The sequence below is a fragment of the Eucyclogobius newberryi genome, unplaced genomic scaffold (assembly GCF_026437365.1).
Source record: "Eucyclogobius newberryi isolate DKJ021-1_F unplaced genomic scaffold, fEucNew1.0.hap1 SCAF_5, whole genome shotgun sequence".
In the NCBI taxonomy this organism is placed as follows: Eukaryota; Metazoa; Chordata; class Actinopteri; order Gobiiformes; family Gobiidae; genus Eucyclogobius; species Eucyclogobius newberryi.
This window is the reverse complement of record NW_027316167.1, coordinates 31,557,355-31,571,948: the sequence shown is the minus strand read 5'-3', so window position 1 is coordinate 31,571,948 and position 14,594 is coordinate 31,557,355. Positions and strand designations below refer to the sequence as shown.

At 38.8% G+C, this 14,594-nt stretch overlaps 1 protein-coding gene and 1 pseudogene across 1 annotated transcript in view; one reads left to right on the top strand and one right to left on the bottom strand.

Moving 5' to 3' along the window:
- Window positions 1-8,470, bottom strand: part of LOC140381031 (glutamine-dependent NAD(+) synthetase-like) — a 32,934-nt gene extending 24,464 nt beyond the window's left edge. Inside the window, exons 1-12 of the mRNA XM_072465046.1 lie at window positions 8,276-8,470; window positions 7,092-7,152; window positions 6,515-6,631; window positions 6,373-6,426; window positions 5,909-5,998; window positions 5,728-5,779; window positions 5,568-5,656; window positions 5,377-5,494; window positions 3,658-3,789; window positions 3,522-3,593; window positions 1,826-1,947; window positions 985-1,033 (exon numbers count right to left, since the gene is read on the bottom strand). Coding sequence (XP_072321147.1) covers window positions 985-1,033; window positions 1,826-1,947; window positions 3,522-3,593; window positions 3,658-3,789; window positions 5,377-5,494; window positions 5,568-5,656; window positions 5,728-5,779; window positions 5,909-5,998; window positions 6,373-6,426; window positions 6,515-6,631; window positions 7,092-7,152; window positions 8,276-8,360 — 1,041 coding nt within the window. The 5' untranslated portion in view covers window positions 8,361-8,470. The remainder of the gene's footprint in view (window positions 1-984; window positions 1,034-1,825; window positions 1,948-3,521; window positions 3,594-3,657; window positions 3,790-5,376; window positions 5,495-5,567; window positions 5,657-5,727; window positions 5,780-5,908; window positions 5,999-6,372; window positions 6,427-6,514; window positions 6,632-7,091; window positions 7,153-8,275) is intronic.
- Window positions 8,471-13,178: 4,708 nt separating this feature from the next.
- On the top strand, window positions 13,179-14,594 carry LOC140380730 (xaa-Pro dipeptidase-like; annotated as a pseudogene).

Below are 14,594 nucleotides of genomic sequence, written 5' to 3'. Positions count from 1 at the left end.
CATCACCATAAACGTCAACAAGGCAAAGCAACAGGATCAAATTGGTCAACTACAGACATGTGCTCCGGTGAATTGACTAAAGCGAGCGTGTTGCCGGCTCAGAAAACGAGATCTATCCACGTATCAGACCAAACACTACCGGTACACCTACGATTTACGCCATAAACAGCGTCAGCAAAAGCCAAACAAAATCGAATTCTGTCAGTTTAAGAGCGAATACGTTTCGCTCGTCCAAGTGGCTTCTTCGGTTTCTCTGATGTGGATTTGGAACAAGCACAGAACATCTTTTGGACAGTCCAGCTTCTCCTCTGCTGGAGCCCGACTGTGGAACTCACTCCCCACACATTTAAAACTGCAGACTGACATGAGCACCTTTATTAGGTGTTTGAAACTGTGGCTGAAATCAGGACAGAACTGTGCACATGGTGATGTATAAAATGAAATGTATTGTATATAGTCTGTCAATTTTGTTTTGTTTTAATTCTAAAAGCCTCCTATAGACAGGTGTTGAAAATTTGCTTATTTTGCTATAACACTTAAAACAGTGCATCTGGTTCGTCCAATGCTATGTCCATATTAAATAAATAAAAAAAATTAAAAAATAAGTCCGTTAATTTGTACCGTTAATTAACTTTTCTCCTGCTTTTGTGTCTTTATTTATTAACAGCTGTAAATAAGAGTGTTACCATTGTTATTATTATTTTTTTATTAAGAGTTTGAGGTTTTTTATAAGCACTTTTCTATAAGAGTGTTTTATAGTTTTTAGTGTTTTTAAGTTATCTGTTTTTTTTATTATTATTTTATCAACACTTTGTTAACACTGGAATTTCCCCATTGTGGGACAAATAAAGGCTTATCTTATCTTATTTGTGAAAATGCAGATTACACTCAACGTTCAACTTTGAAAACTCCAGTTCACTCACTCCACGCCCTCTCCTTTCATTTTAAGATTCTTTTATTTTAAGAATCAACGTCATTTCTCACCTGTCCACTTCTCCGGAGGTAGTCCCAGAGCCAGCAGGCCGGCCCAAGACTGCACCAAAACATTTAGAAGAACGTAAAAATACATCAAATGGATAGAAGTCCAACGTTTCACAAAATCCATACGAAATTTAGATATTGATGATATTTTGTTCATATATTTCAATTTAATAGAAAAAACAACAACAATATGAATCTGAACACTGTCATAATTTAGTTTTATCCTTTCATTAGTTTGTTGTTGTAGTTATCATTTTGTGAGAGGTGTTGTTTTACTTTCACATTTTAGCTTCAGTCTATCAACGATTATCTCACTTGCATATTTAAACGGATTTATTTGTTGAAATAGATTAAACAATTAAATTATTCTACAAAGAAAGAAGACAAGATGAATATTCTTAATATATAATCATAAATAATTGTCAGTAAAAGCAGTGGTTGCACTAGATTAAAATATATAAAGATTACTGCAAACTGAGTCATTTATATCATTTTGACGGCAGTTTAAAAAATAAAAAGTATGTCACAAGATTGTTTTTCGCCGAGACGAGACATTTTGAACATTTTATATTATTATATAAAATTTTTCCATAAATATTATCATCGTTCCTCTAGGTTTTATGTGTATTGTCCCTGATAAATTAACAAATAAATTACATTAAGCAACTGAATCTTTTTCTACAATAAATGAATTAAATAAACAAAAAATTATAAATTGACACATTAAACTAAAAAATGAAAATAAACACGTAAAACCAAAAAAAATAAAACTAAGGATGGAAATTATCTTTGACTCTTATCTTTGCAAAATACAGTCACAGTGTTAATTGAATTTGATTTGGACCTTATTTCTTCCTCCGCTGTGTGGTAGCGCCAGTCGATGGGTTCGTGAGTCGGGAGGAAAATGTCGTCATGGCTCGACAAAGAGAAGTCCACTTTGACTCTGTGACAGGGTTTAAGGCCAGTCTGCTAAAACACACAACAAAGACTCTAATGACATCCACTTACACTTTTATGTTATTTATGATTAGAATATCTAAAGGAGACAGGAGCATTTTAGTCCTCCTTCAGGTTAGTCCTTGTTTAGAACCATTAAACCAACAGAGAAGTCCCATGTTAGACCTGGCTCGGACCTGGCTCGGACCTGGCTCGGACCTGGCTCGGACCTGGCTCGGACCTGGCTCGGACCTGGCTCGGACCTGGCTCAGACCTGGCTTAGACCTGGCTTGGTTTGGTCCTGGTTTGGTCCTGGTTTGGTCCTGGTTTGGTCCTGGTTTAGTCCTGGTTTAGTCCTGGTTTGGTCCTGGTTTGGTCCTGGTTTAGTCCTGGTTTAGTCCTGGTTTAGTCCTGGTTTGGTCCTGGTTTGGTCCTGGTTTGGTCCTGGTTTGGTCCTGGTTTGGTCCTGGTTTGGTCCTGGTTTGGTCCTGGTTTGGTCCTGGTTTGGTCCTGGTTTGGTCCTGGTTTGGTCCTGGTTTGGTCCTGGTTTAGTCCTGGTTTAGTCCTGGTTTGGTCCTGGTTTAGTCCTGGTTTAGTCCTGGTTTAGTCCTGGTTTAGTCCTGGTTTAGTCCTGGTTTAGTCCTGGTTTGGTCCTGGTTTGGTCCTGGTTTGGTCCTGGTTTGGTCCTGGTTTGGTCCTGGTTTAGTCCTGGTTTGGTCCTGGTTTGGTCCTGGTTTGGTCCTGGTTTGGTCCTGGTTTGGTCCTGGTTTGGTCCTGGTTTGGTCCTGGTTTGGTCCTGGTTTGGTCCTGGTTTGGTCCTGGTTTGGTCCTGGTTTGGTCCTGGTTTAGTCCTGGTTTGGTCCTGGTTTGGTCCTGGTTTGGTCCTGGTTTAGTCCTGGTTTGGTCCTGGTTTGGTCCTGGTTTGGTCCTGGTTTAGTCCTGGTTTGGTCCTGGTTTGGTCCTGGTTTAGTCCTGGTTTGGTCCTGGTTTGGACCCAGGATGAAGCTAAAATGTTCTATTTATTTTCCCCAAAAGGACTCCTGTCATTTTATTCAAATCTGTTCCAGTTTCTTTATAAATTGTTAAGTTATTGAAACATTTTTACAAGTTTTACATGTGCTTTTGGACTGAAGACATGGACATTCAGACACTTTTTTTTTTATCTCGAGTGGATTTCATCAAGAACTTTGGAGTATAATATTGCACAAAAATAGATTTGGCTGTATAAATGGCACAACCGTTGCAAATCATCTACCTCTAAATAATATTTTTTTCTTTAGAAGTTAGAAGATGTTTCGTATGAATAGAGGTGGACAATACAGAGTAGAATATCGAGTTTATGGCAAGAAATGCTACAAATAGAACTGACTAAAAAAACAAATGAAAAAAGTGATGTTGTAAAACTTTCAAATAAGGGATTAAAGTAATATTATTATTATTCATTTTTGACGTATGGCTGCAAATTAACCCTCATCTAATACTTTTTAAGACATATTTTAACACATTGCTGCTGGTAAAAAAAAACTTTAAACTTACACGGCAAAATCTAAATAAATCCAAACTAGCAAAAAGGTATTCATAAATGTAATGAATTTGTGTCTCACTAGATGTGGGTGGCATTTCTCTCCTCTGTAGCTGCGCACGTCCTCCAGGTCCAGCGTGGCCGTGATCACCTCCTGCAAAAGCCACGTTAGACACAGGACACCGCTCCTTCACGTGTTCGTGCAGTCGCAGTGTTACCACGTCGTCGAGGGAGAACTGCGCTCCCTGGGCCACCGTGTCTCCGTTGATGGCGATCATGGCGCAGCCGTCGTAGTAAAGCCTGTCGCCGTCGCAGCCTCTTTGGTTGGCGTACAGGTAGATCCCGCCGCACTGCGAGAACGTCATATGTGATTATTGTGAGAACGAAAAAACATCTCAATTCAACGATTACTGAGACCACGAGCGAAGGATGTCAAGATTATTAGGTTGATAGAGTCACAATAAAATCGACCATAAAATTATAATCAACATTTTTAGAAGATGAAACACGTTTTTGTTGATTCAATGGATAGAAAAGTGACAATTTTCAAACTAAATTAGGCTTTTTTATTAAGAAGTGTGACGATTTAGAAGCAAAATTAAGTCCTTTCTGCTCACACTTTCCTCAATTGCTTTGTTATCTTGCCGTTTATGTCAAATTAAACATTCAGAAAGTTTGATTTCATAAAGCAGGTCACATATTGAGGAGTGGTAGGTAATGTGTGAAGAAATAAGAAAAGAAAATGGGATTTTATTGACGTATTGGTGATGTTAATAATTGCGAACAATAATTAAAGGTTGAATGGACGATTTTTTTGACCAAAATCTGAGTCTTATTTCCTCGTGGCGTGGACTGCCGATTAGTCCTGCCACGTATCAATCATAAAACGCACCTAACGCTCACCTGCAGCCGCGTGCGGTTCGTCCCCACGAGCAGCACGGTTCCGCGTGTCGAAGCGCATTGATCTATCATAATATAGTTCCCTCAGTGTACGGGACAAAATGAAGACGGAGAAAGACAGTTCGAGCTGACTCAGAAGAAGACGGAAATCTACGGGAGACGCGATGCGATCCGTTGCGCTAATAAACAAACGCACTTGTGGGTTGTATCAGTCCGCACGGGGGGGTGCGCATGCGCACTTCCGCCTGCGTTCTCAAATTGCCGAAAAATCGTCCATTGCACCTTTAAATGTGTTCTCATAATGGTCGTTACACTGAAATTTGAAATCGTGACATCTATGAGAAAACAACAGTGAAACCTTTCATTTTCTTTCATTTCCAGCATCCAAAACATTAATATTCATAAATGTTTTGCAGCCACCTTTGACAAAATCAAACTTTCTGAAAGACAAATATGTACAAAAACAGCCAAATAAAAACTACTTTAAATTCGGTCTATATTTTGGACTATATTGATTTAAACAGATGTCATTCTTTTTACTTTTATCAGACGATTTACAAAAGGAATAAATGAAGGAAAAGTTACATTTTAGATTTACTTTGTGGAGTGTGGTATATATATTTTATGGAATTACTATAATTTTTCTTTTAGTTTTTATGACTAAATCATGACCTGTAGAATACCAAATTAGAGGTAGTGAGAAATATATTGAAAAATGCATAATATTGCGATTTAGGAGTTACGCCATATTGTATTTTGCATGACATCTATACTTAAAATTAGTCAAAATTACCAAAAAATTAAATAAATGTTAAGCGCAATCTCTCAAACAAGGGTATAAAAGAATATAACAGTATATTTTTAAATAAACGGTTTATTGGCGTTTTGTGCGACGTTTGAACCTCGACACATTTTGCACTTTTCTGATGCTGTGTTAAAAAACTGTCTGAATATTATGCAAAAAAGTCTTGAGATACAAGTTTCTGTACAATAATTGCGACTTAAAATCTAGAGAATGATTTATGCCGAGCTCTTACTTTAGCCGTGGCAGATGTGACCACTTTCACTCGTTGGTCGGCTTTGCGGAGCTCGTGGTGACTCGCCGAACCGTTCGTGACGATCTCTACTCCGTCCAGACTCATGTCGATGTGGACACTGTGCCAAAACACACATAAAATAAGGTCAATTTACGGAAACCGGGCAAACGGCGCCCTCTGCTGGTGCCGACCTGTTTGGGCTCCACAGCTCCTGACAGATCTCGGAGCCGATGCACGTGTCTTTAGTGGAGAGAACGCAGTCTCCGAACGGCACCGTGTCCTTCAGATAACAGAAGTCAATAATACAGTAGGTTCTATTTAATGTCCTTATTTCAAATTAAATAAACATACCTGTCCAGTTATTTCGTGGATCATTCGGGGAAGAAAATAGTCCTCAACCTGCCTGAAGAACAATAGCAAAGGCAACTACTGTCAAATATAGATTCAGTTTTATTCAGCCTTTAATCTATATCAGTTTTGTGAGGAAAATACATTCTGTCATCTTGTTTTTATTGTCCTTTTACTCTCTAACCTGGTTTGGGTCCAGGGTGAGAACCAGCGCAGCTCTCTGTGAACCCCAGTATTGGCCATCAACATCTTTGGCCTGATCAGAAGAATCTTCCTACAAACATAAATCAAAATGAAATGAACATGTGAAATCATCAGGGATTCAAAATGTTGTTGTAGATTAAGGTAAATTGAAGCTTACACCTCCATTTCTGTTTAAAATAGCCTCCTTGACTCCTCTTTCCTACATCTCTTCTCCCATTTAGAATCTTCATCTCATTGTTCTCAAAAAGAGTGATTTGTGGCACTCTGTAATCCTGAATTGGCCTTCAGTGTCGATATACTATTAGCAGGAGTAAAAGCAGTCTGAAAACTACTCCGTGAAGTAGACTTTCTTCAAACTGTAACTTGGGTAAATGTAACTGAGCACAACCAACCTCCGAAAAGACTGAAATAGTGAAAGTAAAAAGCAGAAAAGTAGTGTCCCACCTGTTAAGGAAGATAACTCTGCAGTTGTAGCGCACATTGTGATGCATGACGGGCCTACAAAACAACAACAATCATTCACACAATCCTCCTTTCCTCCTTGTCTTTGATATACTTTTATAAACTATATACTTGCAGTACTCACATGCCCACGTCACAGATGATGTCCTGAGTGACCGGAGACTCCAGAAGCTTTCGGAGAACTTCAAAACTGTGGAGCAAAGTGTCCGACTCGTAATAATGGTCCGCGCAGCCGTAGCCACTGAAACACGGGCAAACAATGACATGTGAACGATGTTATTATTATCGATGTACAATGTTGTTATTATCATTATTATCATTATGATTATTTAATTTTTTTTGTTTTTTTAATCCTTCTTTCTCACTTTCTTTGCATGGGTCAGGATGTTCTATGTATGTTTTTGTTGAATGGTTAAAAAATGAATAGTTTGAAAAAATAAATCAGTCATTTCAATTATACCTAAATGTAAAGTGCTTTATATCTGGTCATTAATGTCACAGTAACTGGACTAAGAACGTTTGATTTCAGAAAACTGGTCTGAGACTTCGAGAATGTTCAATATTAAGACACTTGAGACTGAAAGTGAATCCAGGATTTCACTGTTGTTTGGTCCTTTTTGGTGTCAATAATCGTGAACGATTGGGAAAAACGTGGAGGTAGAGCAAACAAGATGACATGTAGTTTAATAATAAAATGTCACCATATTTCCAGCTCAGGTCCGAGTCTGTATTTGGCCCCTTTGGCTTTGGCCACTTCCACACCTGAACAACAAAACACAAATGGATCACAATTAAGAAGGTATAGAAGACCAAGTAGCTTTAGAAAGAGAGATATCAAAAATAAAGTTAAATCGTGAATGCGTCATGGATACAAATGTGTAGTGGGTCCGGAGTGTGGAAGGATGAGAGGTCGATGCCCGCGTTTAAATAGGCCTAATCATTTGATTTGAGTTTTTCTCAACAGAATATACGTTTGTTTGGTTTATGACACTGCTTCACCACAACTTGTGATTCCTGGTGTTTTATTCCATTATTGTTGTGCTCATTTGTAGCATTCATTTGAGAATTTGATGAGTTTAGTTGGTGAAGTTGCTCATTACTTATTGTAGTTTGCCCCTGAGTTAGTGCCAGATTGGCTTAGGGAACTTGCAGCTGTCCAGGCCAAAAAGTGTGGTTTGTCGCGATCAAATGGTGGTGTTACAATTATTGTGAGAAAACATCACAATTTAACGATTATTCACGATTACTGAGAATGTGAACAGTGAAATATTTCATTTTTGTTCATTCCCGAGGTCTGACATGTAACTGTTCCTGACGATTGTGACCGGATTTACAAAGTTTAACTTTTTGAATGACAAAATTAAAAAAAAATCCTACCATTATATGTTGACCTGAATAATCACGACTATTGATTAACCTAGTCATTTTGACATACCCATTTGTCACCCTCAGGAAACCAGCAGGGACTCGTCACAGAAAAAGCAACAGGTACTTTTAACTGATTAACCGGCGATTAACCGAGACTAATACAGAATGGGGGGGCGTGGCTTGGATTGCCATTCAACTCTAATCGTTTTCAAACAAGGAAATGAATAAAACTCGTCTTGGCTGATAATTTAGACAAAAAACAATTATAACCGTCTTAAAAAGCATGCTCTGAAATCACTCACGTGTATCACAGTGCTTTTCATCTGACAAAACTATCTAGAGTTTTCATATTTTGTTACATATTTTGTTGTTATACACGTGACTTTTAGGTTATGCAACTTCTCTGCTTCTAAAATAAGTCTATATTTGTCCATTATAATCTACTATTATTACCTTAACCAAACATAAGTAACCCGTCTAATAAAACAATCCGAAATAGTAACATTTCTGCACTTACTTTGCAGAATCCTGTCCAAGTTTCCTTCAAAGTCCAGAGCCCACTGGTTTAAGGAGCACGTCGCTAACGTCACTTTACGTCCCATTTTCTTCACTCCAACTGCAAAAACTGCAAATGTGTGACTGAACTGAGGAAAAGTACGGCTAAAACGGCGCTGAAAGCTAATGTATTTGACTCTGAAGAGAAGGAGAAGCAAAGTTTGTCGTTTGACATTAGAACATGAATGAAAGTCTTGTTCGCGGCTGAAAACGGGCAGTGAGTGGGAGCAGTTCAGAGCTGCAGCGCCATCTAGCGGCGAATGAGGAAAGCATTTGAAACACAAAACCCATAAAGGCCATGGATCTATTGATAAAGTCCCCTTAAAATGTCTTTAAAATGTTTAAAATGCCCAAAGCGAAATGTCGCTATACATTCAATACAAATTTCTTATGATTTTGGGGATAAAAAGTGTGTTTGAGGGTCACAAAAAGTAGGATTTTGTGGTGATGAGGATGTTCTAACACAAAATTAAAAACGACTGCAAAACTATTGTGTGGGGTTGACATTATTAACAACAATAATTTTCTTCACTCGATGCAATTTGGTTTCCGCAGCAATCATTCCACCGAAGCTGCTTGCTGCTACCTGACAGAAAGCATCAGAGCCTACCTGGACAGAGGGGGTGCAGTGGGTGCTGTGTTTCTGGACCTTCCAAAGGCCTTTGACACAGTAAACCACTGTGTCCTCCTGTCCAAACTTACTCATTACAATCGCTCTACTCAAGTACTGCAGTGGCTAAAATCATATCTCTCAGATCGGACGCAGTGTGTGAGAACCAACAATGCAACGTTCTCTCTGAAGCCCTGCACAACAGGAGTCCCACAGGGGTCAATTTTGGGACCCTTGCTGTTCACTATTTACATCAATGACCTCCCGGATGTGGGCAGAGATGTAGATATCCTCATGTATGCGGATGGAGGGGATATGCAGCAAGTGGTCATCAAATTGACTGCTGCTATGGATCAAATACGTTATTGGCTTCAATCCACATGCCTGACACTCAATATTAAAAAGACAGTTGCTATGTTTTTTTACCAAATCAAGCAAAATTAAAGATATACCCAACATCTATGTCAATGGAACAAAGATTAACATTGTCACTGAGACAAAATTTATTTGGATCAGACTTTGGCTTTTAAAAAGCATATTAAAAAAAGGATGCAACTCAATCCAATAGAATATCTCATCTTTAAGACACATGAGAAACAGTTTGACAGTCGAGGCCGCTTTCACTTATTTCAAAGCTATGATTATCCCACACATGACTTATTGTTTATCCTGTTGGTCTCAGGCCAATGAGACCAGCCTCAAATCTCTCAGATCTCTCTATGACCAAGCATTAAAGACAATTGACAAAAAAACACTTTGTTATCACCATTGCAACGTTCTTAGCAAATACAAAATGCTTAGTTTTGACCTTTTTTTTTTTTTTTTACAAATCTAAGAACTCTATTCAAAATCCTTAATAATGCTGCATCACCTCCCTTGAAAAAATATGTCCAACTTTGCTCTGTACAAACTACTCTATCCACCCGCTCCACAGCAGCAGAAATTGCACCATCCCGAAAAGATCCTCGGCCTTTTCTTTTTTAATTATCAGACGGTGGAATCAACTCCCAGATAGTCTGAATTTGTCAGTAGATATTCATAACTTCACTCAAAACTTGAAAAAGCACATCTTAGATAATCAAGATCACCTAGTTTTTATCTGTATTTTTGTATCAGTCTGTATTCATTCTCTAACTCTTAGAAATGAATTGGTATTATAGTGTATTTTACTGAGCTAATGTTAATAATGAAATTTGTACTTTTATTATTGTAATGTATTCACCTGCCCAGGGACTGCAGATGCAAAGTAGCAAAATCTGGTGCAGATCATCTTTTCTCTTGAAGATGAATGATTTTGTACATGGTCCCTGACAAATAAAGACTAAACTAAAAAAAACAGCTGTTATATACACAGAGAATATGTGCCTCTTGATTTAATTAGGCAAACTCATCTTAAAGTCTACACTGTTTTAATCAGTTTTATTGTTTGTGGCACTTTTGAGCATTGCCTGGTTTCTGATTAAAAGCTGCATTTTGTTTTGTTTTTGGGGCTGATTATGGAACATTCACAGTCAGTAAAATGAACTATAAAACACCACTGTCTCTGGTTGGGGCCCAAAAGTGTGGTCAAAAGCGATATGACTCTTTTCTTTAACTGCAGGTTTATGAACACACTCCCCCCATACACATATTAGGGACTTCCCGGCTGTATTTACAGTTTTTTACGATTGAATAAACACAATTTTGATTGTTTTGTTTTATTTACCAAAACCCTACACACAATTGGCACAACCACAAACCCAATTAGCAAAACACCTTAGCTCTTAGTAAAAACTATACACTAATTTATCAAAACCATATTTTTTTGCCATTTGAAACACACACGTTGCATATGACTTAACTATGTTTGCACCAGTTACACACTGCTGTTGAAAACCTTAAACACTTTCGGCTAATTCTGCTTCTAAGTGCATAGAGTTGTATGGGTGAAGTACACAGAGAATTTGCAAAACATGGCTCGGATTTGCACAACTGGAAACTGACTGTCAAATGACCACACCCATGTGCCAATCCATTGAACACTGTCATCAGGTGACCAAACACAAGAGCGCTTAATTATAGACACACCAATCAGATTTAAGCACTATAAAAATGCAGCAGGTGAGTTCACCAAACTGAACCAAAATGGAAGGAAGAGGAAGAGTGAGGATGAGAAGGAGGAAGAGGAGAAGGCGGCCGTGCCAGAGGTGGAGGTGGAGGTAGAGGTGGAGGTAGAGGTGGAGGTAGAAGAAGAGGAAGACTTCAAGCAGGAGGGGGGGGAGTTTGGGGGGTTCTTTTTCGTACTGGATACAATGTTATGTTCATGAAAGCTGGGATTTTTTAATTTTTTTTTGCCATGTTTGCTTAAGTAAATGGAAAAAAATAAATGACACTGTCAACAGCATTAGTCTTGTGTCCTGTGTGGTGTCTACAGTAACACATACAAGTGTGTGTAGTGTTCACTGTGTGTGTTGTTGTGCACAAAGTGTGAGCAGACATTGTGTTTCCAGTTGTGCAAATCCGAGCCATGTTTTGCAAATTCCCGGTGAACTTCACCCACACGACTCTATGCACTTAGAAGCAGAATTAGCCCAAAGTGTTTAAGGTTTTCCACAGCAGTGTGTAACTGGTGCAAACATTGTTAAGTCATATGCAACGTGTGTGTTTCAAATGTTAAAAAATATGGTTTTGATAAATTAGCGTCTAGTTTTTACAAGAGTGTTTAATTTTGCAAAGGAGCTAAGGTGTTTTGATAATTGGGTTTGTGGTTGTGCTAATTGTGTGTAGGGTTTTGCTAAATAAAACAAAACAGTCAAAAAAAATTAATTCAATCGTAAAAAACTGTATTACTTTACGCGCACACGAGAGACGCAGGGCCGCCGTATTTTGACAACTGTGTATTTCTACGAGCGGTGAGTACAAATTGATGAGGTTTTTGTGGCTAAATGGACTTGAAACACAGCGTTTCCTTGTTGTGTATTTGTGAAGGACAAGTTTACAGAAAAAGAGTTGAAGCTGCGAAGTAATGAGTTTGTAATCATCTGGGCTATTGGGAAGTTGTTCCCTGTTGAATAAGACACGTTTGGAGACGTCCTATGATCGTAACTTAGTGAATTATTATTTGGCATACATTACATTAGTAAACAGCGCGCCTAAATGTTTCATTCGTTCAAGTTTTGAGATATTTTGCCACATAACGATTTGCAAACGCTATTATTACCGAGGGCATCATAGTATGTACCAGTTAAATATCAAATAAGCTATAATTTTATGACAAAAAGATCATTTATGAATGAAATCCCGCGGAAAATGTGTCACAAAAAGTTTTTCGTCTGGTTTGTTGTCCGGACAGTGCAGGGTCTACAGTTATAGAGTATTTGTCCTCGGGTAAAAACTGTTACAAGGCTAAAATTGGACTCAATCACAAGTACAAGTTCTGCTGCCAAAATTGTACTTAAGTAAAAGTAAAAAGTACACATGGAAAAAACTGCTCATAGTTCAAATGGCTTTTTTAACATGGTATATTTTTAAATCAGTCTTACAAAACCATACAAAATATTATTATTATCATACAGGTTAACCAGATTAAATAAACTGCTAAATGACAAAGGGGAGTTTTTATATGAATCCAGATTATTGTTGGATTGTTTTATTGTAAAAGTGCGTCTCAAATGTAGTTCACTGTTTGTTTCTGTCTGTTTTTGCTCAGAGCATGTACGCATACCCTGTGTTTACCTGATCTTCGGATCAGCATCGTCGCCTCCTGATGGCTTCTACGGACGAGGCGAGGAGGCTGCAGAGGGAGTTGTTTCTAATATTATTTTTTTTATCTGTTTGTTTACAGAAACACACACTCACACAATCAAGACACATGCACGCTCATTATCGTCAATAAAGGAAGTAAAGATCCATCCTGCCTCAGTGCATTCTGACCGATGCCCACTCCGTGATCACAACTCTACTGAACTAGCCAGTAGTGAAGCCCTCATATAAAAGTCTCTCTAACAATAGTTGTTTCATTATTAATAATATGATTGTGTTCTCATACATATTGTTATTTGTGTGTACTTTGTATTATTTTGTTGTTGTGTTTGATCACTTCCGGTTGTGACCACTTCCTGGTGTCTTGGCGGAATATAAATTGATTGCTGTTGAGCTCTGCACCTGATGGAAATAAACTGGAATAAAGAAGCTAGGAGTGTGTGTTCTTTGCAGAAAAGATGTCTGACGAACCACAAAACGCAACAATAATCATTTGTTTTATTAATTAATCATTTCTAATAGGGGACACAATTCTTCCATTCTTCACTATGCACATGCTGGAGCCCCAAATGACAAGACTATTATGGATGGAGACATGTGGTAGATAAATACATAGCAATTTCCTTTTGTGCGATAGAAGGGTGTCATGTGCTGGAGTATCCAGGAGGGGGAGCTGTTGCCTCATACATACCCTGCCTTGCTGTTAGACGTGTTTGACTGCGTTGTTATCAATTAAATCACAAACAGATAAATGATAAATCTAAAATGATGAATGTGAACTGTTCTTGTTGGCACTACACGTCCTTTATCTGCAATGCCTTGTGTCTTGCATACAGCCTCTTTGACGTGGGTGGAGAATACTACTGCTACTCCTCCGACATCACTTGCTCATTCCCTGCCAATGGTAAATTCACCGCGGACCAAAGAGCCATCTACGAAGCTGGCCTCCAGTCCTCCTGAGCCGTCTTGGCCGCCCTTAAACCAGGTTTAACATTTACAGTTGAAATACCACTCATCCCGGAGTAGATTTTTTTTGTTTTAGTTTAATACAAAACTACACGAGAACTTTTCTTTTTGTGAAGGGGTGAAGTGGACTGACATGCATCGTCTCACCGACCGTATGCCCCATGGTCTGAGACACCTGCTGGGGATCGATGTGCACGATGTGGAAGGATACCCGCAGGTGAGGAACTGTCGAGACTCAAGAGAATGATTTATTCATACATGCATAGATAGTACGTTTTAAGTCTGGACTCCTTCCTCAGATCGGTTTCCCTTAAGGTTTCCTGGGGTTAAATGCAGATGTAATTTCCCCAAAGACGATAAACTCTGCAAAAATACATTGTTTGATTCAGTGAGAGATTTGAATTCACGTAATCCAGACTATAACTTTGATCAAAATGAATGTGATTATAGGGCACAGAGCGCATTGATGAGCCTGGGCTGAGGAGTCTCCGAATGGGCCGTCTTGTACAAGAGCGCATGGTCCTCACCGTGGAGCCCGGGATATATTTCATCAATCACCTGCTGGACCAGGAGCTCGCTAACCCCGCTCAGAGCTGCTTCATCAACAACCAAGTGCTGATCCGTTTCTGTGGCTTCGAAGGAGTAAGACAGGAAGCGCATTTATTACCTGCAACCTTCAATGCGTCTGCGTAGCGCTCACTTTTACTTATTTCGACACATAAAATTGTAGCTATAACGGTTTCATGTTTTTTTTTTTTTTTCTGAACATGTTTAAACCTAAAGGCTTACACTTGATAGCATGCAAAACACTCGGTAACACACTTCCCAAAACCTTTCGCAGGTTTGTATTTAAGACGACATTGCGGTGACGGCCGGCGGTATGGAGCTGCTGACCTGTGCGATCGAAGCTTTCGTGGCCGACTCTGCCAAAGCCTTCAGCCCCGTCACCAGCGAGGAGAAATGA